Here is a 27,259-nt window from a genome sequence, read left to right as displayed (position 1 = left end):
ACCAGCCTGAGCAAGAGTGAGACCCCGTCTCTACTAAAAATAGAAAAAATTAGCTGGGCGTGGTGGCGCATGCCTGTAGTCCCAGCTACTCTGGAGACTGAGGCAGGAGGATCTCTTGAGCCCAGGAGTTTGAGGTTGCTGTGAGCTAGGCTGACGCCACGGCACTCACTCTAGCCTGGGCAACAGAGCGAGACTCTGTCTCACAAAAACAAAAACGAACAAAAAACCTGAATCTTTAGTCTAAAAAGCAAAAGAACAAATTATTCACTTTTCTAGATTAATATTATACCAACACTTTACTCTGAAAATTGGTAATTAAAGGGAAATACTTTAATTTACGCTGCCTTTTTAATTTTTTTTTTTTTTTTTTTTGAGACAGAGTCTTGCTTTGTTGCCCAGGCTAGAGTGAGTGCCATGGTGTCAGCCTGGCTCACAGCAACCTCAAACTCCTGTGCTCAAGCAATCCTCCTGCCTCAGCCTCCCGAGTAGCTGGGATCACAGGCATGCGCCACCATGCCCGGCTAATTTTTTCTATATATATTAGTTGGCCAATTAATTTCTTTCTATTTATATAGTAGAGACGGGGTCTCGCTCTTGCTCAAGCTGGTTTCGAACTCCTGAGCTCGAGCAATCCGCCCGCCTCGGCCTCCCAGAGTGCTAGGATTACAGGCGTGAGCCACCGCGCCTGGCCTACGCTGCCTTTTTAGAAGGAACAATAGATCCCCCAGTTGATGAGGCAAAGCTCCTCTCCAAGTAATCATGCCCTTACAAATGTATAAGGGGTGGAAAAAGTTGGAAAGGACCATTTTGTAATCCCTGATGAAATAACTAATTCAGGCAAGGGTCACTATGGATAGCAATTATTAGGTAAAAGTTTTTAAGCATATTCAGACAATGTCAAAGAACCCTGCAGATGACTTGTTAATTGCAAAGGGGAAAACATAATCTTTATAGAACAGATGTGGCAGTGTCCAGGTTAACCAAGCAATCATTTAGCATCACTACTTGTGGGATGATCTCATATTATATGCCTTCTACTATGAGGCAATATGAAGTATATAGAACTTTTGAAGAATTGCTGCCAAAATTGGGTAACCAGAATCTAATCAAAAAAGTTTGCAGGGGCCGGGCACGGTGGCTCACACCTGTCATTCTAACACTCTGGGAGGCCGAGGCGGGCAGATTGCTTGAGGTCAGGAGTTCAAACCAGCCTGAGCAAGAGCGAGACCCCGTCTCTACTATAAATAGAAAGAAATTAATTGGCCAACTAATATATATAGAAAAAATTAGCCAGGCATGGTGGTGCATGCCTGGAGTCCCAGCTACTCAGGAGGCTGAGGCAGGAGGATTGCTTGAGCCCAGGAGGTTGAGGTTGCTGTGAGCTAGGCTGATGCCACGGCACTCACTCTAGCCTGGGCAACAAAGTGAGACTCCTGTCTCAAAAAAAAAAAAGTTTGAAGGGAAAAAACTCCACCAAATACAGGGATATAGATGATATTAAATGACATCACAGAAACAATAAGACAAATTCAGAATGTAAAACATTCTAGAAGACAACTGGCCTAGTCTCTTCAAAGAGTCAATTCCAAGAAATAAAAAGACTGGATGATTCTGGATTAGGAAGAAAAGGGGCAAGGAGAGAATATAGCAAAAAGAAATGTATGAGACTTGGGTTTTTTGTTTTGTTTTTTGAGACAGAGTCTCACGTTGCCCGGGCTAGAGTGCTGTGGCGTCAGCCCAGCTCACAGCAACCTCACACTCCTGGGGCTCAAGTGATCCTCCTGCCTCAGCCTCCCAAGTAGCTGGGACTACAGGCATGTGCCACCATGCCTGGCTAATTTTTTATATATTTATATTTTTAGTTGTCCAACTAATTTCTTTCTATTTTTTTAGTAGAGATGGGGTCTCCCTCATGCTCAGGCTGGTCTTGAATTCCTGAGCTCAAATGATCCTCCTGCCTCGGCCTCCCAGATTGCTAGGATTACAGGCGTGAGCCACCATGCCTGGCTGGATCCTGTTTTTTTGGTTTTGTTTTTTGTTTTTTGAGACAGAGTCTCACTTTGTTGCCCAGGCTAGAGTGAGTGCCGTGGCGTCAGCCTGGCTCACAGCAACCTCCAACTCCTGGTCTCAAGCAATCCTGCTGCCTCAGCCTCCCAAGTAGCTGGGACTACAGGCATGTGCCACCATGCCTGGCTAATTTTTTCTATATATATATTAGTTGGCCAATTAATTTATTTCTATTTATAGTAGAGACGGGGTCTCGCTCTTGCTCAGGCTGGTTTCGAACTCCTGAGCTCAAAGGATCCGCCCGCCTCAGCCTCCCAGAGAGCTAGGATTACAGGCGTGAGCCACCACGCCCGGCTCTGGATCCTGTTTTTTAAAAAAAAAAAATTATGTTGTACACCGTAAATATATTCAATTTGTATTTGTCAGTTATACTTAAATAAAGCTGGGAAAGGCTGGGCACGGTGGCTCACTCTAGCCCGGGCAACAGAGCGAGACTGTATCTCAAAAAAGTAAATAAAAAATGAAGCTGGGAAAAATTTAAATGATATAAAAGGCAAAATCAGGAAAGTTGTTTTATTTGACAACTTTGTTGGCCAAGCTAGAGTACTGTGGCATCAGCCTAGCTCACAGCAACCTCAAACTCCTGGGCCTCAAGTGATCCTCCTGCCTCAGCTCCTGAGTAGCTGGGACTACAGGCATGTGCCACCATGCGCTAGTTTTTTTCCTATTTTTAGTAGAGATGGGGTCTTGCTCTTGCTCTGGCTGGTCTCAAACTTCTGAGCTCAAATGATCCTCCTGCCATGGCCTCCTAGAGTGCTAGGATTACAGGCATGATCCACCACGCCCAGTCTAAATTGGGAAAATTTAATGTTAGATGATATTAGAAATTATTAACTCATTAGACATGATAATTCTATTGTGATTGTGTAAGAGATATATATGAAGTATTTAGGGGTAAATGGTCATGATATCTGCAACTTCCTTTCAAATGGTTCAGAAAAAAGTGTTGAGAAGAGGGAACCCTTGTATTCTGTTGATGGGAATATAAATTAGTACAGCCATATGGAAAACTGTATGGAGGTTCCTTAAAAAGCCAAAAGTAGAACTACCATATGATCCAGCAATCCCACTTCTGGGTATTTACCCAAAAGACTTGAAATCAGTATGTTGAAGAGATATCTACACTTACGTGTTTACTGCAGCACTATTCATAATAGTAAAGTTATGGAATTAACCCAAGTGTTCATCAACAGATGAATGAAGAATATGTGGTATACACACATAATGGAATATTATTCACCCTGAAAAATAAATTTTGTCATTTGCAACAATATGGTTGGAGTTGGAGAACATTATGCTAAGTGAAATAAACCAGACACAGGACAAATATTAATACCTGACTTACAGGTAGAATTTAAAACAACTGAAGCTGGGTGAGGTGGCTCACACCTGTAATCCCAGCAATTTGGAAGGCCATGTGAGAGGATGGCTTGAGTCCAGGAGTTCATGGTTACAGTGAGCTATGAGCATGCCACTGTACTCCAGTCTGGGCAACAGAGCAAGACCCTATCTCTAAGAAGTAATAATAAAATAAAATAATATAAAACAATTGAACTCAAAGCAGAGAGTAGGATGGGGAAGTGGGAGGAATGGAGAGATGATGGTCAAAGGGTACAAAGACTCAAGTGGATGGGAGAAATAAGGGGTTTTTCCTTTGGGATATATTGTACAACATAGTGAATACAGCAAATAATAATCTTTTGTACATTTCCAAAACTGTTAAGAGAGTAAATTTCAAATGTTCACCACAAACATTTAAGTATTTGAAATGATGGATAATTAGCTTGATTTAATTATTCCACAGTGAATTCATAAATCAAAATATCACTTGTATACCATAAATATATAAACTATAATTTTTCAACTTACAAGATTAAAATCTAGAAAATAAAAGGTAACAACAACAAAAAGGATAGATGAGTATGCAGACAAATAGGTGAATACCTAGGATAGGTAGAAACTAGTAAAACAAATATGGCAAAATGTTAGCATTTGTTGAATTTTTTTTATTTGCTTTTTTTCCTAGAATGTGTTGAATTTTTGTGTTGAGTATTTGGATGTTTATTGTCCTTTTCCTCTGTGCGTTAGAAATTTTTCAAAATATAATTATTATTAGTTGGAAACAATTTCCATGAGTCTGATTTTTGCACAGTTAACAAAATAAGACATTCCAGGCTGCAGCTCATTAATATTATTTCTTGTTTGTTCTCCTGAGGAATCAAAAGATTCTCATTTATAATATTTCAAAAGGCACAGTAAGAAACATCCAAACTTTGTGGTCTCTTCATTTGGCTTTAGTATTTTATTAAAAATTCTTGAATTTTTAAGTATCAAAACACTGAAACTTGCTAATGACACAAGAATGACAATGCAGTAACAATAAAATCAAAGTAGAAGCTAATCTATTTAGTACAACTCCATAACTGGAAGATAATTTAAACAGGCAATTTTAAGTGTTTCAAAGTGAAGTTGCAAAGCAGCCTCCCAGCCTGCAGAGATGCTGCCGCACCGGCAGGCGGCGCTGCAAAGCTTCCCAGGTGCAGCGGGAAGCCCATTTACCAATGGCTGTTGCGATGTCTTAATTAGCTTTAACTGAGGAGTTCATATTAGAATTTACTTTATTATTTTTACTGCTAATTGCCGTCACTCTTGTACTACTTACTGACCGGTACAGAAGTGTCTTGACAACCAGCGCGAGCCGGCCGAGTGCCGGCGCTGCTCCCTGCCGCCGGCCCGCACCGCGCCGCCTGCTGGGCCGTCACAGCACCGATCCCACCTTCCGCGTCCTCAACCTTTCCTCCTCCGCGGCTCCTTCTTCCTGACGGCAGTTAAACGCACCAAACTCTCCAAACTTAAAGAGCTCCTCGATTCCATACACTCTGCTCCCCGCATGTTTCTTTCCTTGCAGTCACTGACAACCACCTTGAAAAGTTCATCTTCACCCCCACCAGCCTTTGCTTCCCTCTTCCAAAGAATTCCTTAATCCTCTCATATCTGGGGCCTCTGATTTCACCTCTCCAATAGAATTGCCCCCACCAAGATCACCGAGGCCTCCCTGTTGCCAGTGGATACGCTTCAGCCTTCATGTCACCAGCTCTGTGCAGCACTCTGCATCTCGCCCTCCTTCCTTCTGCCCATGGTTCCATCACACCACAGTTAGGAAGTTTTTCCTGTCTCACTGGCTCCTCTTTACCTGCTCTCCCTTTCATATGTTCTTCACTTTCTTCCTCAGTCTTCTCTTCTCCTCCCACCTATATGCTGATGATGCCACATCTCTGGCTCCAGCCACCACCTCTCTTCCCCAAGCTCCACTTGCATAAACCCCATTTCAGGAAATGGCCCTAGAACTCACTCAGTTGCCAAGTTGGAAACACGATGTGCACTCTTCACCTGTCCTTCTTCCCTTAAACAGCAAAGCAATCCTAAGAACTGCCGGTTGTATCTCCTAAGCATCCCATAAAACTAGTTTTCTCTTTCCATCTTCTACTACCTCAATTCTGGTTTCTATTCTCCCCTGTGATGGCTGTAGAAGTCTCTGCTCTCTCCCCTTTCCAAGCCAGTCTCCACATTGCAACCATAGTGATCTTTCTAAAGCACAATTCTCTCCTTTTTAGTCTTAGGCTTAAAGTTCCTCAGTGTTCCTCTGGATAAAGCCTACATCTTTAATCTGGGTGACAAGGTCCTGCAAGAACTGGACCAAGCACCTTTCCCCACTTCTCCCTTGTACCCTCTGCCCCAGCCATGCTGAACAAGTTACAGTCTTCCAAAGTTGTCAAGTTCCTTGACTTTTGCTGTTCCCTCTGCCTGGAATGCTCTTCCCTCTCTTTGTCCAGTTAACACTCTTGCCGAGTCTTTAAGCATCAGCTTAGGCCTGTTCCTCTAGGAGCCTTCCCCTGACACACCAAGACTGGCTTAACCGCCCAATTGGGTGTTCCCATAGCAATTCATTACCATGGACTACTGACTTTTGGTTTTTTGCTGTCTTATATAACTTGCTATATTAAAATAGCTTCTAGGCCAGTAGTGGTGGCTCACGCCTATAATCCTAGCACTCTGGGAGGCCAAGGTGGGCGGATTGCTTGAGGTCAGGAGTTTGAAACCAGCCTGAGCAAGAGCGAGACCCCGTCTCTATTAAAAATAGAAAGAAATTAATTGGCCAACTAATATATATAGAAAAAATTAGCTGGCATGGTGGTGCATGCCTGTAGTCCCAGCTACCAGCTACTCAGGAGGCTGAGGCAGGATTGCTTGAGCCCAGGAGATTGAGGTTGCTGTAAGCTAGGCTGACGCCATGGCACTCACTCTAGCCTGGGCAACAAAGTCCTCACTCTGTCTCAAAAAAACAAAAAACAAACAAAACAAAAAAACAGCTTCTAGCCCCACCTACTACTCCCTCCTTATCAGTATCCCAAGGCCCCTCCTATATGGAGCCACCACTATCCCCTGGGATCCTGTACCACACTTCTCCCAGCAGGTATCGCACTTAGTTGGTAACTGTCTATTTAATTGTTGCCATTCTCCATTAAACTGTGAGCTCCACAAAGGACCATTTCTCTCTCACCACTTAGCAGTGACTGGCAGATAGTAATAGCTTCATAAATGTTCTGCAGGTGAATGAATCCTTGGGATGATTATAGTACTATCCACCTTCCTTAGTTATGACAGTTCAATACAAACATGTAAAGTAATTCTTTTATAATTTATATAGTACCATACAATTATTGTATTATACTATTAGTGTCTAGCTGTTCTATTCCTTGAGGTTAGGACCTATTACCTTATTCCATTTTTTTTTTTTTTTTGTCCCAGAACTTGACATGCCTGGTACATATTATTTTCAACGAATTTTTGTTGATTGTATCAATGATTATAAGAAATGAAGGAACAGAGGCCCAGATAATTGAACTATCCTAGACCACATACAAGCTACCTGTTCCAGAACCAGGACAAGAAGCCAGTCTGGAAAAAGAGAAGCTTGGAAGGAGCACAATGTCTAAATGAAGTTCCAGCATGGATGAGAGAAGCACTGGTTTCTCTCCATCAGGGACTGGCCAGCAATGGGAGCTGCCAGAGCCCTAGACCTCCATGACCAAGTATCCACATAGTGGACGTGACCCAGACAAAAGGGGTATAAGGATGGGGTTATTTCAGCATGGAGGGGAGACTGGACCCCTGATTTCCTTTGTCCTTTTAGTCAGTGTCAACCCCAGTCTCAGTCCCTGGTGTTAGGACTATTTATCCTTCTCCTCCTTGATATGTTTGTTCCTAAGATAGTTCTCTTCCTGGTGTTACTTTCTTAGGGAGTGAGCAAGTCACTGAGGGGGCCTGGGAAGAGTCATTTAGAGTCTAACCCCTTGGAAATGTTAGAGTTGCCTCCTGCCACATCTTCAGCATAAAAATCCCCCCTCCTCAGCTGCCCAAGTGGCTCTTGGTCTCAATTCTTCATCCCTAATCCCAGACTCTCCCAAATGCCCCCGGTGAAGCTCATGAGATAGCAAAAGATAAACACAAGTGAAAAGAAGCAGTGCAGAGGTGGCAGAGGCACAAATAGAATTCTGATTTTTCTCCCATCTCTCCACCTTCTGAGGAAATGAATCCATCGTCCCCACCCCACCTCCAGCAGCAGAGAAGTCCCTGAACATCATGAACCCTCCAAGGAAGCTGAGCTGGGGCCCCCTTTTCTCCATTAGAAGACCCAACGGTGAGGCTAAAGAGCCCCAGATGGGAGACAGGTAGGTCTTTCCCTCAACTGGGACATTTTCTCTTTTCCAGAACATCTTAGGCAACCTTCAAGCACATTCACATACTGGTAGTATCTAAACCTTGCACTGGAGTGAAAATTCCAGGACTTACATTCTCACTGGGACCAATGGAGAGCATGAGCTTGAAGGCCTATGTGGCCCAAACACCTCAGCCTCTTCTAAATATAGTTGCCTTTGCTTCTTGGTTAACAGGGTCTCTCTGCTGGCATTAGAGAAATTCCCAGTGACTTGGAACCTGAATGAGATGCTTCAGAGTAAAGAGAAGGGATCTGGTACTTCCTCTCCTCACCCTTCCACCTAACGGTCAACCTGCTTTTTGCTACCATCCAAACCAGACAATACTGTGGCAGGCAATAAAACAAAGCCTATTCTCCCTTTTCTCCACGAATTAAATCTACGAGTCTAGCTGCTAGTTTAACAAGGATGAAATAAAGCAAGGCCTAAGGCACCCTGACTTACAAGAGAGCTGACCTCTGCTGAGCTGCAGAGATGAAACATTAAGATGGCTCTGGCCACCTACTAACTTTGAGTTACCCTACATTAAGTCACCTTTACTCCATCCTCAAACCAGAGTAAATACGATTGAGGAAGCTGGTTCTGTACACTCCCCTATGTATAAACCCTAAGCTGCCAGACACTTAAATAATGAAACTAATCACTGTCAGATCATAAATGTGCACGTTAGTTGTGCGCCAGTAATTTAAGACTCTATTTGTACACATATAATCAACATTTTCACAAGTATTTTGTCTTAACTAAAATTTTATATCAACAGGAAGTCCTATAATTATACCCCATGAGCCTCCAGGATTTGGAGAACATTATTCACCGTTCTTAATCTGAAAACCTGGGTGCCTGAGGAGGGGTCCTGACAGGAGCCAGGCTGCAGATTTAGGTCAGGCCCTACTGGTGTGTCTTTATATGCTCAGCGCTCAACGCAGGTCCAGACACATGGTAGACCCTCAGTAAATACTTGTTAAATTTGAATAATTCCTGTGAAAATCTCACGTCAGCTTGAGGTACCTTCTCTCTTACTGCTCCTTCTCCCAGTAGCTCCTGGTAGAACTCGGGTTTGGCAGTAGGGGGCGCACGGGGCCGCTGCTCAAATGAGAGAGACAGGCAAACTCCAAAAGGGGGCTGGATTTAGACCTCCCCTCCCCATGTGGATAACGGGATTCCTAAGGTGCACAGTGGGAGAGTGGGCAGAGGAAGCAGGTTTCAGGGCCTCAGGACCCACTGAATTAACTCCTAAGAGAACTTTGTAAAGAAAATGCATGGAAAAAGAAGGGAAAAGAGGAGAGAAGCCTCCTGCAGCTGTCAGCCTAAAACAGCAGCTCTCACCTAAGTTCATCTAGGGAAGGGGCTACAAAGCAGACAATCTTTATTCACAATTGGGGTGGCAGAGGGGAGATACCCCAGGTCAGTCCAAAAGCAAAGGTATTGGGTGGGAAGATGGTACCGGGTAGGGACTCAGCACTCGTCCTCACCCAGCAGGGCATAAGGGTTTCGGGTGGCCAGGCTGGACCCTGGAGCTGAGGTTGGGGTGTCCTCATCCCCTTCTCCCTCCTCATCCGCATCCCGGTCCTCCTCTCCCTCCTCCTCACAGGAGCTGCTCAGCTCTTCCTCTTCCTCCTCCTCCTCGTCACCTGCTGGCCCCACCCTGCCTTGCAAAACCACCAGCTCCGTGGTCTCTGGATGGGACTCCCAGGTGCCTGGGGAACCAAAACAAGGAAAAGAATGGAGGAGAGTTTTGAGCAAGGAACTGAAGCTAGAGAAAGATGGGGAAGAGGCAAAAAACAGGAATAACAATAATTTTTATAGTTGCTGGCATTCATTCATTCAAACTCTCATGTGCAGAGCCCTGAGCAGAAGCTCTGTGCACATCAATCTCAATGTTCACAACTACCATGCTAGGGGCAATTAGCACTCTCAGTTTTCAGATCAGGAAACCATCTCAGATGGTAGAAAACACAGACCTGGCCAACAGGTGCAGAATCCAGGTCTGACCCTCCTTCTGTCTGGCCACAAAGCCCACACACTTTCATTGGGTAAGAATATTTGGGCTCTGACCTTTCTGTTCATTGTAGCCAGGGGGGTGAAAACACAGGCTGAGGCGGCCATCCACTGCCAGCCGCAGAAGGCTGTTGGCTGCTCTATACACATCATTCCGAGCCGCCTTGGCTGTCTTGTAACCACGTTTCTCTGCCCAGGCTGGGGGGAGAAAAGATAACGGGAAGGGGGGACTGTTAACCAGGTACCACTGCTGTAGCACAGTCCTTTCAGGTTTCCCCCAAACATTCAGGCCAGAGATCTTGCTGTCCCTGCCACAGAAATCTAGGGGTAAGTGGACAGCAGCTGCACCAATGGCAGAATCTCTGAAGAGAGGAAAGGTGACAGGGTAGGGTAAAGGGTGAGGCCGGAGGCTGACAGGTAAGGGAGGGCAGCTGAAACCATGTGGGGAGAAGCCAGGCATAAAGAACTCACCTTCACAGATGTCCCAGGCACACCAGGGCTGTTCTGCTGAGGGGTCCTCAGCCTCTGGGTGGCGCAGGTGGAGCAGGGCCTGCACAGGGATTCGGGAGGCCAGGTAGCCCACTGCGGTGTAGGGCTCCTGGATCTGGGCGATGGGGTAGATACCGGCCAGAACCTGTGGGGAAGCGAGCACTCAGCACCTCCCTCCACGCCCAACCGCTCTCCCTCCTCTGACCCTCTGCCCTCATACCTGCAACTGCCTGGGCAGGAGAGATGGGAAGATGAGGCCCGGGCAGTCACAGAGCTTCACGGAGGGAGTGAGAAAGTAGGTCTGAAAGTATCGGGTATGGCCTGGGGTTCTGGACACACTCACGACCTTCCGCCCCACCAGCCCATTGATTAGCGATGACTTTCCCACATTGGGAAAACCTGAGGAAGGCAAGGAAAATCATATTGGAAATGGCTTTACTCTGTGACAGGCAGGACACGGTGCTGTAGCTATAGATGAAGGGAGGACTAAGGCTCAGAACTGAAGGAAGCGGTACAAGATTGCAAATTATAAATCAGGCTCTGGACTACTAGGGTTGAATTCTGGCCTCTCCACTTACCAGCTTTGTGACCTCCAGGCAATTTGCTTAACTTTCTGAGCCCGTTTCCTCATTTTCAGTGTAACACCTCCTCCCTCAGCGACCAGGGTTAAACGACATAACCGATACAACTGCCTGGGTCAGTGCCCTCAGAAGCACAAGTGTCCAGTATGAGTGATCTACGTCTCATAATGAAGATTATGGCTTGCACAGGGAGAAAACTGGAAGCCTTGGAGCTCACCGCAACTCTGTTCATGACCATCACCACCTTCCTTCTGACTGACTTCAGTGCCTGCATCCCACTGCCAAAGAATGTCTCCTTAACCCCACCTCAGCTGCCCACTCCCATGGGAATACCTGGACCTGTCATTTCACGCACCTCTCTGCCCTGACACCCATCCTTCCAGCTCACTTTTTCTGGTTCCCCTATTCCAATAAGTCTGCACAGCAGTACTATGCAATACCTATGTCTTCACTTCCCTTCTTACCCAACTCAGATTCCAGGATCCAGCTCTATAACCAGGCCCATTCGCAGACCTGGAACTCCCTGGTCCTGCCTCTCCCCCTCCATCTTACCCACCTGGTGAAACCCCAACCCTGGACAATGCAACTCTCTGCCCACTGGGCACCCACTGCTGGGCGGCTGGCCATGGCTGATGTGCCGCAGTGCTGACTGCACTCCTCTGCAACACAGGGAAGTATCTCCTTTCAGAAGGAGGGAGGGAGAAAACAATTCTCCTTTGACAACTCCCACCAGCCCCATTTCTCTGTCCCCTTTATAGGAAAACTCTTTAAAAGATTTATCTATCCTTTATCATCACTTCTTCATGCCACCTTCTTTGTGAGTGTAAACTTTAACACACACACACAAAATGTATAGAACATACATGTGCAGCCTAATGAACCCCATCCCACCCAGAGCGTGATATATTTCCTCAGAGACCCATTCATTCATCCCTCTTGATCATAACCCTCTCCCTCCTAATCCTGACTTTTAAGAGATTCTACTCCTTATGTTTCTCTTTAGTTTATGGCCTGTGTATCCGTCAATGATGCAGTTAAATTTTGCAGCTTTTGAGACAGGGTCTCACTCTGTCAGCCATGCTGGAGTGCAACTAGCATGATCACAGCTCACTGTAACTTCAAACTCCTGGGCTCCAGTGGTCTTCCTGCCTCAGCCTCCCAACTCCCAAAGTTCTGGGATTATAGGCATGAGCCACTGTGCCTGGCCCAGCTTTTGAACTTTATACAAATGGAATTGTGCAGCATGGATGTTATTGTGCTGGCTCCTTTTGCACAGCGTCATGTGAGGTTCCCCACGTTGCTGCACGTCCTCTTGGGGGCCTACTCCAACATGGCTTTCTCTCCTCCACTCCACTGAAACCACTGATCTTCACATTGCCAAGCCAACCAAGCAAATCTCTATTCTCCTCTTACTCAACCTGTCAGCAATATTTGACACAGTTGATGCTTCCTTTCCTCTTCAAACACTTTTTTCATTTGACTTCTGGGACACTCCCTTGGTTTTCCTCCTTCTCACTCTCCTTTGCCCAAGTTCTAAATGCTGCTTGTCCTACCGCTCAGTCCTTGGCTTCCTCTTCTCTGCCTACCTCTGCCCCCACATCTCACCCAATCTCACGGCTTTAAATACCACCTATATCATCAATGGCTCCCCAAATTTAAATCCTTCCCAAATTCCAATCTCCAATACTCTTCTCTCCCCTAAGCTCCCAACTCCTATACCCACTGCCTATTTGACATCTCCGCTAGAGATATTTAAAAAGAATCTTTCTATCTACCTTGATCTCAGGAGAAAAACAAAATAAAAAAAAATAAATAAATAAAAAAAAGAATCTCAAACTTAATTTCTGTTGCCCCTTCCTTCCCCAACCCCTCCAAATCTGCTTCTCTCCAAGTCTTTCCATCATGGAAATCCCAGTGGCTCAAGACAAAAACCTGGAAGTCCTTCTTTATTTGCTTTCTTTTAGGTACCAAGTACAAATCATCAGCGATCTCATTTTCTCTACCTTCAAAATATATCCTGTTTCTGGCCCCATCTCACCACCTCCACTTCTAGCACCCTACTCTGAGCAACTCTTATTTGGCCCCTAGACTATTGAAATAGCCTCTGACTGCTCTCTCTGCTTCCTCTCTTGCCCACCCTCCACCATTTATTCTCTACTTAGTAGGTAAACTTCTAAAACAGGAAATCCTATCTTGTCAAGACCCTACATGATATGGCTCCTGGAGACCTTCCTGACCTCATCCCCAATATTCTTCCCTGCCGCCCACACTCCAGTCCCCTGGTCCCATACTCTTGTGCTCCTGGAATCACCAAGCTCATTCCCTCTTCAAGACTCTTCTCCCACAGCTCCAAAAGGCTCACTTCATCTCACCATCCAGTTATCTCCTCAGGGAGGTTTTCCCAGAGGATCCCACCCCTCCCAGTCACTCTCTGTCCCCTTTCATTGCTTTCTTTCCTTCACTGCCCTTAAATAATATGATTTCACATCATAAATCTATTTACTCACAGCAAAATAAGCTCCATGAATTGGAGCTTTTGGGGACCTTTTTGCCATTTTCACAGTGGCACATCCCATCCCTCCAACAGCACCTGGCACCTGGCAGGTGCTCAGTAAATATCTGCTGAATGGATAAATGAAGGAGAGCTGCAGGGAAATCCAAACTCAGGGCTGCCCGTGCCACAGCAAACACTGGGCTCAGCATGCTACCCCACACAGAGACAAGCTAGTGCAGAGCCCACCGAGAGAGAGGGACAGAGGCCCCTGGGAGGGAGGGCCAGTGTGAGATGACTGGAATAGAGGGCAGTCACTCAGCAGTCAGGCAGCTTTTCCTCAAGACAAAAAGGACACCAAAAAACAAGTCAGGGGTACTTCCAAGGATCCCAACTACCCACTTCACACTCCCCCGTGTCTTCTGGACTAGGCCTTTTCTGGTCCCAATATCATCTCAAATACCACAATTTTACCAAGGTCTCTTCTCACCTCTCCCACCCAAGATGAAAAGCGGCCCTGGGCCCCCTACTCATACATTCATTTTTCCCCCACTGAGAGTTAAGACAAAGCCCTGATTTAAGGAGTTAAGATCTAGAAGGAAACTAATACTTATTCAGCTCCTATTATGACTTAATGATCATTGTACTACAGACTAATTACTACAACTGAAACAATTAATATATGTAAATCACTTAGAACAGAGCCTGGTTCTAAGTAAGCACCATGTGAATGCTAAATGTTAACAGCAACTATTGTCATTACTGTTATTATTTGTCACTCATTGTTAGGCTTTCTCCCTTCATTCTTCACATCCATTCTTTTAATCAGGTAACAATGCCTTCATTTTTAAAATCAAAGTCAGTAAGCCTCAACGTAGCAAAATCACGTGCTCTAGACCACACAGCTGAGGCAAGGTCACGATCCTTCCACCAGAGCAGACGCCTTTTCTGCCTTGCCCACGACCACGAGCAGAGGTCAGCCCTCAGAGACCCTGCATCCTAAGAAGACCTGCTTTTTAGCTGGGCGCAGTGGTTCAAGCCTGTAATCCTAGCACTCTGGGAGGCCGAGGCGGGTGGATTGCTCAAGATCAGGAGTTCAAAACCAGCCTGAGCAACAGTGAGACCCTGTCTCTACTAAAAATACAAAGAAATTAATTGGCCAACTCAAAATATATAGAAAAAATTAGCTGGGCATGGTGGCACATGCCTGTAGTCCCAGCTACTCAGGAGGCTGAGGCAGCAGGATTGCTTGAGCCCAGGAGTTTGAGGTTGCTGTGAGCTAGGCTGACGCCACGGCACTCTAGCCCAGGCAACAGAGTGAGACTCTGTCTCAAAAAAAAAAGACCTGCTTTCCCTCCCTCTTTGCCAACTGTATACCTCCTGAGAAGCCACCATACGCAGGACACCACTTCCTTACCCACACAGCCGATGGTCACCACCCCATCCTTGTAGCGCTCCTGGGTTGGACCGGTTGGCTCCATCGCTGAATCAGTCTGCTGCTCCACCAGCACTGCTGGCCCATCCTCTTCTTCCTCCTCCTCCCCAGAGCCATCACCCCAGGTGGCCCCAGCCACATCCCGAGCAATCTTCTCCCGCCAGCTGCTCAGGTCCGCTGCTCAGAGAAGAAGATGGAGGTTTTCTCCAGGGCTGCCATACGTGATGGCACAGACTACGTACGCACTGCACAACGGATGTGACCGACACCCTCTGGAGTTGTACAGTGGCAACCTGAACAATGGTGGGCCAGAGAATCTCCCCGTCTTCACTTGACCCTGGAATCATGAACATTTCTTTGTCTGAGTTTCTGAAAAGTCCTGGGAAGACGAAAAGCAGCAAACCACTAGGTTCCTGCCTACCTGCTGCCTCTCTTGTCCCACCAAGTCAGTCTGCTCCTTATTCCATCCTACCCCTGGCCTCTTGTGCACATCCAAAATAGAGGGGTTGTCTTCAGGAAAAGTGAGCAAAATGACTCTGGGCCTGGGTCTCCCTCATGGCCTCCCACATCCCTCCTCTAAGGGCCACATACCTTTCCCCACAGTGATGGCCTCACAGGCTCTCAGCAGCTGCTCCGGCCCCAGGGCCCGAGTCCATCCTCTCCCCCGCCTCCGACTCTTCTTCAAGACTGAGATCACAGGGCACAAAAAGGTAGGCACTTCATCTCTTCTACCATCCTTAGGCCCAAGATCAGGTACCCCCTTGTCAATAAGCCTCTTTGTTCTCCCCTTTGTCCCCGCCACCCCACCTCCCCCACGTTGCCCTCCCCATTGTCCACTCACCACTACTAGGGTCCTGTGGGGTACGAGGGTCCCGAGGGAAAGAGGTGAAAAGGACGATGTGGAGCTGGGGGTAATGCTGGTGGAAATAATGCTTCCAGGCAACCACGAGGGCTGGTGGGGCCAGATCCACCTTGTTCAGGACCAGCACCAGGGCCAGCCCAAGTTCTCCAGTCACATATTCATAAAGTGCTGGTGGGAAATTCACAACCTGGGACAGGGTTGGTAAGGGGATGGAGCAGTGAGAGGTCAACCCAGAGTCCTCTGCCTCCAGCTCCCCGCTCAGCAGACACAGCTTGGAAACAAGGCCCTGGTGGTAGCAGATTCTGGACTGAAAATGGTAAACCAGCCAAACAAGGAAGACAAAGCAGGGGTTAATTTTATCTCTGTGAGCCTTGGGGGGTTCCTATAGGTCATGATTAGAGATGGAAACAAACCAAAAACAGGACAAGGAAATAACGACACTTAACACACTGAGATAAAGGACGGGATCAGAAACACAGATGGGGGTTGGGGTAGAAATTAACATGTTTTCATGTGCACACTGTGTAAGTGTATATACATGCAAATGCAAAGGTGCATATGTGCAAGCACATGCACATGTGTGCATGTTTGTGTGTTAAGCACGTGTGAATGTTAATTTGAATGTATGCACACATACCTGTGTGTACAGATGTGCACGTGCACACACATGTGTTTGTGAGGATGTGTATGTACATGTTGTTAAGGACCTCCATCCTAAACATCCCCACAAACCTCCCTTTCTCCCACTGGAGGACAACAGTGAAGTGTCACAGCCAGGATTTACACAGGACAGTCCAGCAGCAGAGTCTACAGCCTTAACCACTATGCTAGCATTCCAGGTGGGTTCTGTAGCAACTGATGTGGTGGTACTACAGAAATGAGATAAGAAAGAAAAGGCATCTTTGGGCTGGGCAGGAGGAAGCCCCCAGCTGCCTTCATAGAATCCCTGGAGCTCCACACCAGGATTTTCTATTGGTCTAGCTCTGGTGGGCTAGGAGATTGGACATAAGAGTTTTTCATCAAAGGCAGCAAAGAAGATAGTCAGCTGGCAAGGGGAGGAGTGACAGGCTATAACAAGAGATGAATAAAAAACTGAGTTCCTGACTGCAGACATCAGCACAGGGTAGAGGTTGGAAAGAAAGAAAGGAGGAGGGTACCTCTCTGTCTCCAAACTCTTGCCTCTGACCTTTACCCCACAAGAACCTTCCTCCCTCCTCCCTCTTTACCACCCCCATCCCCACGACTCACTGGATGTCGGATGTCAGTGATAAGCAGAACAATGTCAGACATCTCTAACACTCGCCACAGCTGCCTCCAAGTCTGAAAAGACAAGATCAGTGGATGAGAACCTGAACCCAGAGTCCCTCTGCAGCCTAACCCCAGACCAATTTGACCATGGGTCACTATGCCATATTCTTGTGCCCACTCCAGTCACCTCCAGATTGTGCTCAAAGTAGCTGAGTTTCTCAGAGGTGTAAGCCCCATGAATCTTCCCAAGATATTCCTGGAAGCTTCGTTCCTCTTGGCTCATTAGCTGCTCCTTGGACATCTCATAGCTCCAAGGAGGACGTCGGGGAAAGTCCAGGACTGGGAAGTCAAGAAAAAGCCCAAGTAAGTGTGAAGATACTGCCAGGATTCAAGTGTACATCCCAGACCCTCCCTCCTCACAGCAGTCAGCTCTTCCCTTTCACACTCATTCCCCCAGCCCAGTGCCTGTCTTGCTCTCTCACCTGAGCCAGGCTGATAGACCTCCCGGATGTCCAGCTCCAGCACCTCAGCACCGACCGGCTGTAACACTTGCTCCCGAGCTGCTCTCTTTCTCCTCTCCACCTCCTCCCGGCTGTCGCGTTCAAAATGCAGCCGGTATCTAAGAGAACAGGGACCATGAAATCCAGCAGGATCCTGCGGCCACAAACTCCTGTTTTCTCCCCTCATGGGCAGACAGTGTTGCAAAGCTCTCTCTTCAGAGTTGTTCATGTCTCCTCTCTGAGACAGCCTAACCCCAGTCCCTCTTTCACGATATATTCAGCCTCCCTCTTTTAAACCCCAAACTCTCTCCAGCCCCTCAGGAAGGGAAGACTGTAGCCCACTCTGGAGAGCCAAGTGGCCGGCAGAGAACTGTGGCATCCCAGCCCCACCGCCTCCACTCCAAGCCTCTCCCAGCAGCAGCCCGCTCTCCCTCAAGCTCTGACTTCCGGGTAGGCAGGGATGCCATGGACCAGCACCCCCTCCCACCCTCACCGATTTGGGTCGTAGCCTCGCGGACCCAGCCCCTGAGAAGGCTGCTGGTTGAGCCTGCGGATGTGATGGGTCACAGACTCCCCGTCAGAGGTGTCCGTCTGCTCCTCCCGCCGCTCCCGGCTCCCGCTGCGGCTGTTGGAACTGGAGCGTAGCCCATCTTGAAGCCCTGCGGGGAGGAGCTGGTGACGCCAGTGCTGGCCGGCTCTTCGGTGCTATAAGACCCTGTCTCCGATCCGCTCTGACTCCTCCTCACCCCACCCAACTTCTTTGGAAGCTCCGTCCTCCCAGCCACCCTCCCCAGGCCCCTCCCGGATGTGCGTGGGGGAGTCACTCCTCCAGGGAGCTGCGAGGATGGCGCCCCGTTGGAGCTGGAGGGATTCCCCTCCCCCAATTCTCCATCCTTTCCCACCCCTTCCAGATGTAGGGGCCAGGGCGGGGGGGAATCCCCTCCTCGACGGCACGCCGGGTCGGAGCACGCCCACCTCCCCCTTCCGCGCCCCCAGAGGTGCGGCGGGCACACCCCTCCTGCCAGATGTGCGGGAGCCCGAGCCCCGCCCCCTCCTCCCGCTCCTGGCCCTGCACTGACCTCTCTTCCGCTCCCGCTTGTCCTGCAACTGCTTCTTCTTCTGCTTCACGCTGAAGGGCTTCTTCCTCGGCATGGCCCGGACCAGTCACCTGGCCCGCCCTGCGCCGAGCTCCCGCCGCCTCAACTGACTCCCCGGGGCAGCCCAGCCGCACGGGCCCGGGACCCGGGAGGAGGCGGGGCTCGCAGGTGACGTCAGCGGGCCGGCCCGGCCCAATGGCCGCGGCTCGGTGGAAGGCGGGCGCGAGAAACACGGTCACTTCCCCCTGGGAGCAGGGCGAGGGCGGTGCGGGACGCGCTACCGGCACGGGGAAGCCAGCGGCGCGGAGAGGGCCCCCCGCGGCGAGCAGGGCGGCGCGCGTGGGAGGACCGGGCTAACTCCGTCACGGACGCTACCAAGCAGCGCCCGGAGGGGGGGGGACGCGTGTCATCACTACCTTGCGTTCCGGGAGGAGCTACCACTCACCTGGAGGGGCGGCGGGGCGCAGGGCGGGTCCTTCTGCCTAAGGGAGAGGAGCGTGGACACGCTGAGGCCACACTGCCAACTCGAGGGATTGACCCTAGTGAAACGCCGAGACCGCGCGTCCCGGGAATGACGCCAGGTTGCTGTGCTACACTGGGGGCGGGTCAGAGGTCTTGAGGGGCTGGTGGCGGTCTGGGCGCCCACCTGCTGGGACCCAAATTCCTTGTGGGAACGGTAATAAGGGGTAGGGTTACAGATCATAAATGTGAAAGCGGACAAGAAGGGAAACCCAGGTGGGACAATGACTTTTGGAATGAGGTCAGAGGGCACGAAGTTGTGCCTGCAGCTGTTACCATAGTAACCAGGGGCCGGATGTGGCGATCAAATGATGCGACAGTCACCTCTTCTCAGGCCTTCTAGCCCGAGAGCCTTTGACTCTGGCACACTGTGAGAAACTGATTATAGTGTTGTCCAGCTAGACGGAAGAGAGGAATTTTTTTTAAGCATTTAAAGGTACAAAGGGGAGGTTTAAGATAGCCGTCATGCCAGGCAGAGATGGAGGGAAGCAGTTTACTTGAGAATGCGGCCGCCGCCGAGACTCCCCGCAACCTTCCGGAAGTGCAATGGCGGGAACCTCAGCCTCACTGCCCACCGCCCCCCGGAAGCGGAAACAGAATCCCATCGTGCCCCTTCCTCACTGCCCTCCAAATCCCGCTGCAGCCATTGCCGCAGCCACGATGCCGAAACGAAAGAAGCAGAATCAGCATCAGCCACCGCCGCCGCAGCAGCCCCCACTGCCCGAGCGGGAAGAGGCTGGAGACGAGGATGATGGGAGTCCCGTCGGTGAGGGGTCTGGGAGGGATGTGCACGTGCCTGTCAGCCCGTGCAGGGCCTGGGCTAGGGCTGATAAGGTGCAGGGGAGGGGGGGGCCTAACGGAAGGAGGAAGGGCGCACGCGCTGGGGCGAGATGGCGGGTGATGTCCCGAATGGAACCCTGAGCGAGGAGTTCTCTAACTTGAACCATCAACCTCAATCTGGCCCCAAACCTTTCTAGAGAAGGCGGGGGAGGAGAGGATAAAGAGCTCGTATGCGCAGCCGCAGAACGGCAGGGAAGAGGGGCAGCAGAAATGTTGCAGATTGCGGTGACTGGGATGACAACTTGTGACCAGACTTTCACTGGGAAGGTGGAAGTGGCAGCTTTCTCTAAACTACTCCCCCCCGGGGAAAGGGAGGAGAAAAGAACTATCTGATTGGCCAGCAGTTAAGGTGAGGGATTGGTTTATCTCTGCAATTACTTGGGATGTTTTGGATAGCTGCACTGTAAGGAAAAGAAAAGGTTGCATTATCTGCTTTGACTGAGTCTCCACTTTTTGCAAACCCTGAAAGAGCTTTGCAGAATAAAGGGCAGAGAGATGGGTGAGAATATGCCTAACTTTACTGGTTGAATTAAGCAATGAATAATAAAAGAAAAACACCTAAGAACCAGATGGTCAGCGTGGCGCAGTGGCTCACGCCTGTAATCCTAACACTCTGGGAGGCCGAAGGGGGAGGATTGCTTGAGCTCAGGAGTTCCAGACCAGCCTGAGCAAGAGCAAGACCTCTTGTCTCCACTAAAACTAGAAAAATAAACTGGGCATTGTGACACATGCCTATAGTCCCAGGTCCTCGGGAGGCTGAGACAGTAGGATTGCTTGAGCCCAGGAGTTTGAGGTTGCATAGAACTGGGCTGATGCCACGGCACTCTACCCCGGGCAACAAAACGAGACTCTGTCTCAAAAAAAAGAAATAAATAAAAGTACACAATCATCAGTCATTTAATCCATTAGGATGACCATATTTTCATGTCTACTCTTAGGACCACCCAGCCTTCTGGGCCCTCCCCCCATGGCCAATGGAAAACCTGGTGATTCCAAGACAGGTGAGGAAGAAGGGGCCCTGATCCGTTGTAGGTCCTGGAGAAGGGATCAAAGGAGGGAGTAAAACCCAGGAAGGACTTAAAACATCAGGGATTCTATACCTAAATGAATGGAGAGAAGTTGTATATTTGCAGATTGGAAAACTCAATGTAAAAATGTCACTTCTTCCCAGATTGATCTATAGATTCAGTGTATTTCCACTCAGAACCCCTATAATGGCTTTGTGGAAATAAACATTTTACATTATTATATGGAAATACAAAGTATCGCAATGAGAGACTGTCAAGACAATCTTTCCTAGCACTCTGGGAGGCGAAGGCTGGTGGATTGCTCGAGGTGAGGAGTTTGAAACCAGCCTGAGTAAGAGGGCGACCCCATCTCTACTATAAATAGAAAAGAAATTAATTGGCCAACTAATATATATAGAAAAAATTAGCCGGGCATGGTGGTGCATGCCTGTAGTATCAGCTACTCAGAAGCTGAGGCAGCAGGATTACTTTGAGCCCAAGAGTTTGAGGTTGCTGTGAGCTAGGCTGATGCCACGGCACTCACTCTAGTCTGGGCAACAAAGTGAGACTCTGTCTCAAAAAAAAAACAATCTTGAAGCGGGATTTATCGTAGCTGGGTGTGGTGGCTCTTGCCTGTAATCCCAGCACTTTAGGGGGCTGAGGCAGTAGGATTATTTGAAGCCAGTAGTTCAAGATGAGCCTAGGCAACATAATGAGGGCCCATCTCTACAAAAAATTAGCCAGGCATGGTGGTATGCACCTGTAGTCCCAGCTACTCAGGAGGCTGAGACAGTAGGATGGGAGGATCGCTTGAGTCCAGGAGTCCAAGGTTACAGTGAACTATGATCATGCTACTGCTCTCTCCAGCCTGAGTGACAGAGCCAAACCCTATCTCTTCCAAAAAAAAAAAAAAAAAGGCTTATTGTAATCCAGTCACTGTGGCATGCCCCTGTAGTCCCAGCTATTCAGGAGTTTGAGTCCAGAAGTTTGAGGCCAGCTTGGGCAACATAGTCAGACTCCCATTTCTTAAAAAAATAATCAAAAAAAGAGATAAAACTACAGGGATTATGACAGTGTGGTTTAGGCATAGTGACAGACATAAAAGTCAATAGGAGAGTGTAGTCCAATAACAAGCCTACACATATATGGACACTTCATTTATGATGAAGATAGAACTGAAAAGTTAGTCTTTTCAGTAAATGATACTGGATCAATTGGATTTTCATGTAAAAAAAATTAACTTGACTTCATACTCATGCCATATACAAACATCAAATCCAAGTAGACTGTAGAGCTAAGTGTAAAAGATAAAAGAGTGAATTCTCTTCTAGAAAGTAACTGTATTTGTATGGTCTTAGAGTAGTTAAGAGTTCTTAAACAGATGTGAAATACACATATACTCACTAGCCATAAAGGAAAGATTGATAAATTGAACTACATTAGAAAATATAAGCATTTATTAATCAAATGACACCTGTTTCTTAACAGGAAGCCATAGAGTAGAAGATATTTGCAACAAATATAACCAGTAAAGAGCTCATATCTAGAATATATATAAAGAACTCTTCCAGACAAGCCATTAGAAAAGTTGACAAAAGACCAGAACAGACATCTTTTAAAAATGGAGATCTAAATGAACAAGAAACATGTGAACAAGTATTCAACATCATTAAGCATCAAATAAATGCAAGATAAAAACACACCACTTTGAAACTGGAACTCTTGTGCACTGCTGATGGGATTGTAAAATGGTATAATTACTGTGGAAAACAGTATGGATGTACCTCAAAACATTAAAAATAGACTGTCAAATGACAGTCCCCCAAAAGTTGAAAGTGGGATCTCGAAGAGGTGTTTGCACACCCATGTTAATAGCAGCACTATTCACAATAGGCAAGAGGTGGAACCAACTCAAATGCCCATTGACAGAAGAATGGATAAATAAAATGTGTATACATATAGTGGAATATTATTCAGCCTTATAAAAGAAGAAAACGCTGTCACATAATACAATATGGATGAACCTTAAAGACATTATGCTAAGTGAAATGAAAGACAATTCCTGTGGGCCAGGTGTGGTGGCTCATGCCTGTAACCCCAGCACTTTGGGATGCTGAGGCAGGAAGATCACTTGAGACCAGGAATGAAAGACCAGCCTGGGCAACATAGTAAAACCCCCATCTCTACAAAAAATTAAAACATTATCCAGGCAGTGACATACCTGTAGTCCCGGCTACTCGGGAGGCTGAGGCAGGAGGTTTGCCTGAGTCCAGGAGTTTGAGGTGGCAGTGAGCTATGATGATGCCACTGCATTCTACTTAGGGCGATGGAGTGAGACTCTCAAAAAAAGAGGCAAATACTGTGATTCCACTTATCTGAGGTATCTGAAGTCAAATTCATAGAAGCAGTAACGTGGTTACCAGGGGCTAGGGAAGAGGGACTGAGGAAAGGGAATTGTTTAGAAGGTACAGAGTTTCAGTTTTGCAAGAGAATAAAGTTCTGAAGATCTTTTTCACAATAATATGAATATACTTAACGCTATTGCACTTAAAAAAAGTTGAATTGGGGCCAACTGATATATATATATATAAAAAATTAGCCGGGCATAGTGGCACATGCCTGTAGTCCCAGCTACTCGGGAGGCTGAGGCAGAAGGATCGCTCGAGCCCAGGAGTTTGAGGTTGCTGTGAGCTAGGCTGACGCCACGGCACTCACTCTAGCCTGGACAACAAAGTGAGACTCTGTCTCAAAAAAAAAAAAAAAAAAAAAAAAAGTTGAATTGGTAAATTTTATGTTACACATTTTTTGCCCCAATAAAAAATAAACAAAACAACCACTATTCATACTCAATAGAATGGCAAAATAAAAAAGACTAACATGGAAGTACCTCACTTTGACAACTAAGTGTTGTCAAAGCAATGGAAAACTGCTGGTGGGAGTGTAAATTGGTATCAACACTTTGAAAAAAAAGTTTGATGTTGGCCAGGCGCAGTGCCTCATACCTGCTAGTGACGCTACGGCACTCACTCACTCTATTCTAGGTAACAAAGTGAGACTCTGTCTCAAAAAAAAAAAAAATCAACTCTCTCTTGATCTACTTATCCCTCTAGCTTTTGCTAAGAACAATGCTTTTTCCTTTAGTTTTATATACTTTTTTTTTTTTTTTTTGAGACAGAGTCTCATTTTTTTGCCCAGGCTTAGAGTGAGGGCCGTGGTGTCAACCTAGCTCACAGCAGTCTCAAACTCCTGGGCTCAAGCAATCCTGCTGCCTCAGCCTCCTGAGTAGCTGGGACTAGAGGCATACGCCACCATGCCCAGATAATTTTTTCTATGTATATTAGTTGGCCAATTAGTTTCTTTCTATTTATAGTAGAGACAGGGTCTCGCTCTTGCTCAGGCTGGTTTCGAACTTCTGACCTTGAGCAATCCGCCCACCTCAGCCTCCAAGAGTCCTAGGATAATAGGCGTGAGCCACCACCCCAAACCAAAAACAAATTTTTTTTGATGTTATCTATTAACCTGGAGCATACATATACTATATGATCCAGCAAGCAATACCTCTACACATATACACTAAATAGAATGCATACATATATGTAACAAAGACGTGTAAAAATGTTCATATCTGCCTGCACTCATTCAAAATTTTATTTAAAAAAAAAAAAGAAAGAAAAATGTTCATAGCATTTTTTGTTACAGCCCCAAACTGGATACCACCCACATGTCCATCATTAGCAGAATGGATAAGTAAGTTGTATGCATACAGTGGGTATACACTGAAATGAAAATGAACCAACTGCTACATGCAAACAGATGAATCTCACAAACATGTTGAGCAAAAGAAGCCAGACACAAAAGAACAGAGACTGTATGATTCCATTTATGCAAAGATCAAAAACAGGCAAAAACTAACCTATGGTGTTAGAAGTCAGGATAGTGCTTACCTTTGTGGAAGAAAGAAAGAGTGGGAGGACGGGCACAAGGGGGGGAAGGGTCTTTTGAAGGAAAACAAGGTTCTTTCTTCACCTGGGGGTAGAAACTCAAGTGTATCTACTTTGTGATAATTGAGTCGTGCACTTAAAAACTGGTGTGTCTTGTGTGTATGCTGTATGTCAATAAAAGGGGGGGGATCAGGGCTTCTGTATCAGGATTAAGCTGCCCATTGGTCACCTTTCTGTGTCTTTTTCTCTCTCCAGCTCTTCACAGAGGTCCTCCAGGATCAAGGGGACTGATGATTCCACCACTGCTCAGTCTCCCACCTCCTCCCCGGGGTAGAGGCCCAATTCGGGGAGGCCTCGGCCCCAGGTCTGGCCCATATGGTCATGGTTGGTGGGGGGTCAATGCTGAACCTCCTTTTCCAGGCCATGGGGGTCCCTCCAGGGGAAGCTTTCACAAAGAGCAGAGAAACCCTCGAAGGCTCAAAAGCTGGTCTCTTATCAAGAATACCTGCCCAGCCAAGGATGACCCCCAGGTTATGGAAGGTAAGGTCCATTTTGTTATGCCCATTACCCCAGAGGGACCTAATTCCCAGAATGCCATGGCTTTTCTCCTTTGGGCTATCCTTTTTTTTTTTTTTTTTTGAGACAGAGTCTCACTTTGTTGCCCAGGCTACAGTGAGTGCCGTGGCGTCAGCCTAGCTCACAGCAACCTCAAACTCCTGGGCTCAAGCGATCCTCCTCTCTCAGCCTCCCAAGTAGCTGGGACTACAGGCATGCGCCACCATGCCCGGCTCATTTTTTCTATATATATTAGTTGGCCAATTAATTTCTTTCTATTTATGGTAGAGACGGGGTCTCGCTCTTGCTCAGGCTGGTTTCAAACTCCTGACCTCGAGCAATCTGCCTGCCTCGGCCTCCCAGAGTGCTAGGATTACAGGCGTGAGCCACCGCGTCCCGCCATCCTTTATCATTTGAATCAGAAGTAGACCTGAATGGTTTTTTTCCCCGGGAGAAAGACTGCTATTCCAAAATATCTGGAAATGGTAGGGGATAGGAAATCTGACCTCCTCTCTCTGCTTTTCATTACCTTTGTTCTTACTCAAATCTTAAACTGCCCGATTTTCACTGTTTACAGACAAATCCGACCGCCCTGTCTGCCGACACTTTGCCAAAAAGGGCCACTGTCGATATGAGGACCTCTGTGCCTTCTACCACCCCGGCGTCAATGGCCCTCCTCTGTGAGACTGTGCCTTCCATCCCGGCCAGAAGGGGCCCTCTGCGACCTCGAGGCCATGTATTTGCCTGTGGAGGCTGCTGAGAGGCTCTTCCACCGGACACCCGCAGTCAGTGACACCTCCGCCCCCGTCTGGGGTGCAGAGTTGCGTTTCAGCACGGCGGTGCGCTGGCGGCACTTGCTTCTGATCCGGCCTCCAGAGACTTGCCTTCAGGACCCCTTCGGTTGCCTCCTGGCTCCTTCCCCGTCAAATGACTGCTGAACAGGAAACCTCTTTGGTGCTGTTTCTTGCACATCTGTCCACCAGTCCCCACTGTCACCCTTGATTCCTGAGAGCCTGGAGCGGATTCCTACCACTCCCTTCTAGCTGCTTGTTTTAAGTCCTTTTTATGTGATACCCTTTACCCTCAATGTCAGCTGCTTGTGAAACTCACCAGATTGTCTGACCTGGGGTCAAGTTTGGGTGACTGGTACAGAGTTACTCCCTAAAAGGCTACTCTCCCTGCTTTTGGATTCTGTAGTTTCTCTGTCAGTAGCATGGTCCCCACCACTATGGTCTGTGATCACTGTGCTTTGTGAAGCTGTGCATATCCCTTCGTAGCCTTTCTCAGTGTCTGTGGCATTTTCGTGACTTCCCAACACTAGAATAAGTTTTTCTGCCAAAATGAGTGAGGCTTTTGGTGCCCCCTAGACTTTCCCTACCTCCCAATGTGGGAGGATTGTGAAACTTTCCACAAGACTGCCCTGGTCCTCCCCATTCTCCTGGTGTCGGTTATTCTGGGTCTGACTCAGGCCTGTGAGGCGTCTGGTAGAGTCTCTGATGGCTTTACCCTACCTAGCTCCTCTCAGTCCCTTTTAGTTAGACTGTCATTGTGAGGCCACCAGCCCTTTCATTTGAATTCTGTGAATCTCCACCTGGCCTGTCGTTGGGTGGAGCCTGGACAGTACTGTCGCCCTCTTCCAACCCTCGTCCCTACAGCCCTGGCGCTGGTTGTTTTCTGTGAAAACAGCAGTGAGCATGTTCAGTTTTGAGCTAGCCCTGAGGAAATGGGTCAGGAGTTGTGTGGGTAGGAGGGAGGGGTGAGAGCTCTTGGAGAACTGAGAATGAGTTTTTTTTTCTTTTTAACATTTTTTTATATTAGTAATAAACGGAGTGAAAACTAGCATTTTCTTTAA

At 47.6% G+C, this 27,259-nt stretch overlaps 2 protein-coding genes across 3 annotated transcripts; one reads left to right on the top strand and one right to left on the bottom strand.

Annotated features, from left to right (window-relative positions):
- Positions 1-9,193: 9,193 nt before the first annotated feature.
- Positions 9,194-18,885, bottom strand: GNL1 (G protein nucleolar 1 (putative)). Its single transcript, XM_012736323.3, has 12 exons — positions 18,528-18,885; positions 17,942-18,107; positions 17,431-17,567; positions 17,136-17,287; positions 16,949-17,020; positions 15,680-15,887; positions 15,430-15,525; positions 14,821-15,015; positions 10,552-10,730; positions 10,314-10,476; positions 9,900-10,040; positions 9,194-9,541 (listed from the first exon to the last, which is right to left on the bottom strand). The coding sequence occupies exons 1-12, from the start codon at positions 18,598-18,600 to the stop codon at positions 9,300-9,302; spliced, it is 1,824 nt and encodes a 607-aa protein (XP_012591777.1). The 5' UTR covers positions 18,601-18,885; the 3' UTR covers positions 9,194-9,299.
- Positions 18,886-19,146: 261 nt separating this feature from the next.
- On the top strand, positions 19,147-27,259 carry PRR3 (proline rich 3). 2 transcript variants are annotated; one of them, XM_012736325.3, is made up of 4 exons: positions 19,152-19,830; positions 20,843-20,905; positions 25,108-25,392; positions 25,985-27,259. In XM_012736325.3, exons 1-4 carry the CDS (start codon positions 19,611-19,613, stop codon positions 26,089-26,091), a joined length of 675 nt encoding a protein of 224 aa, XP_012591779.1. In that variant the 5' UTR covers positions 19,152-19,610; the 3' UTR covers positions 26,092-27,259. The 2 variants fall into 2 exon arrangements, with proteins under 2 accessions (XP_012591780.1, XP_012591779.1); XM_012736326.3 differs by lacking the exon at positions 20,843-20,905 and having other exon boundaries at positions 19,147-19,830.

This window comes from Microcebus murinus, chromosome 5 (assembly GCF_040939455.1).
Source record: "Microcebus murinus isolate Inina chromosome 5, M.murinus_Inina_mat1.0, whole genome shotgun sequence".
Lineage (NCBI taxonomy): Eukaryota > Metazoa > Chordata > Mammalia > Primates > Cheirogaleidae > Microcebus > Microcebus murinus.
Note: the sequence above shows the minus strand (reverse complement) of the source record. Positions and strands in the feature narration are given on the sequence as shown.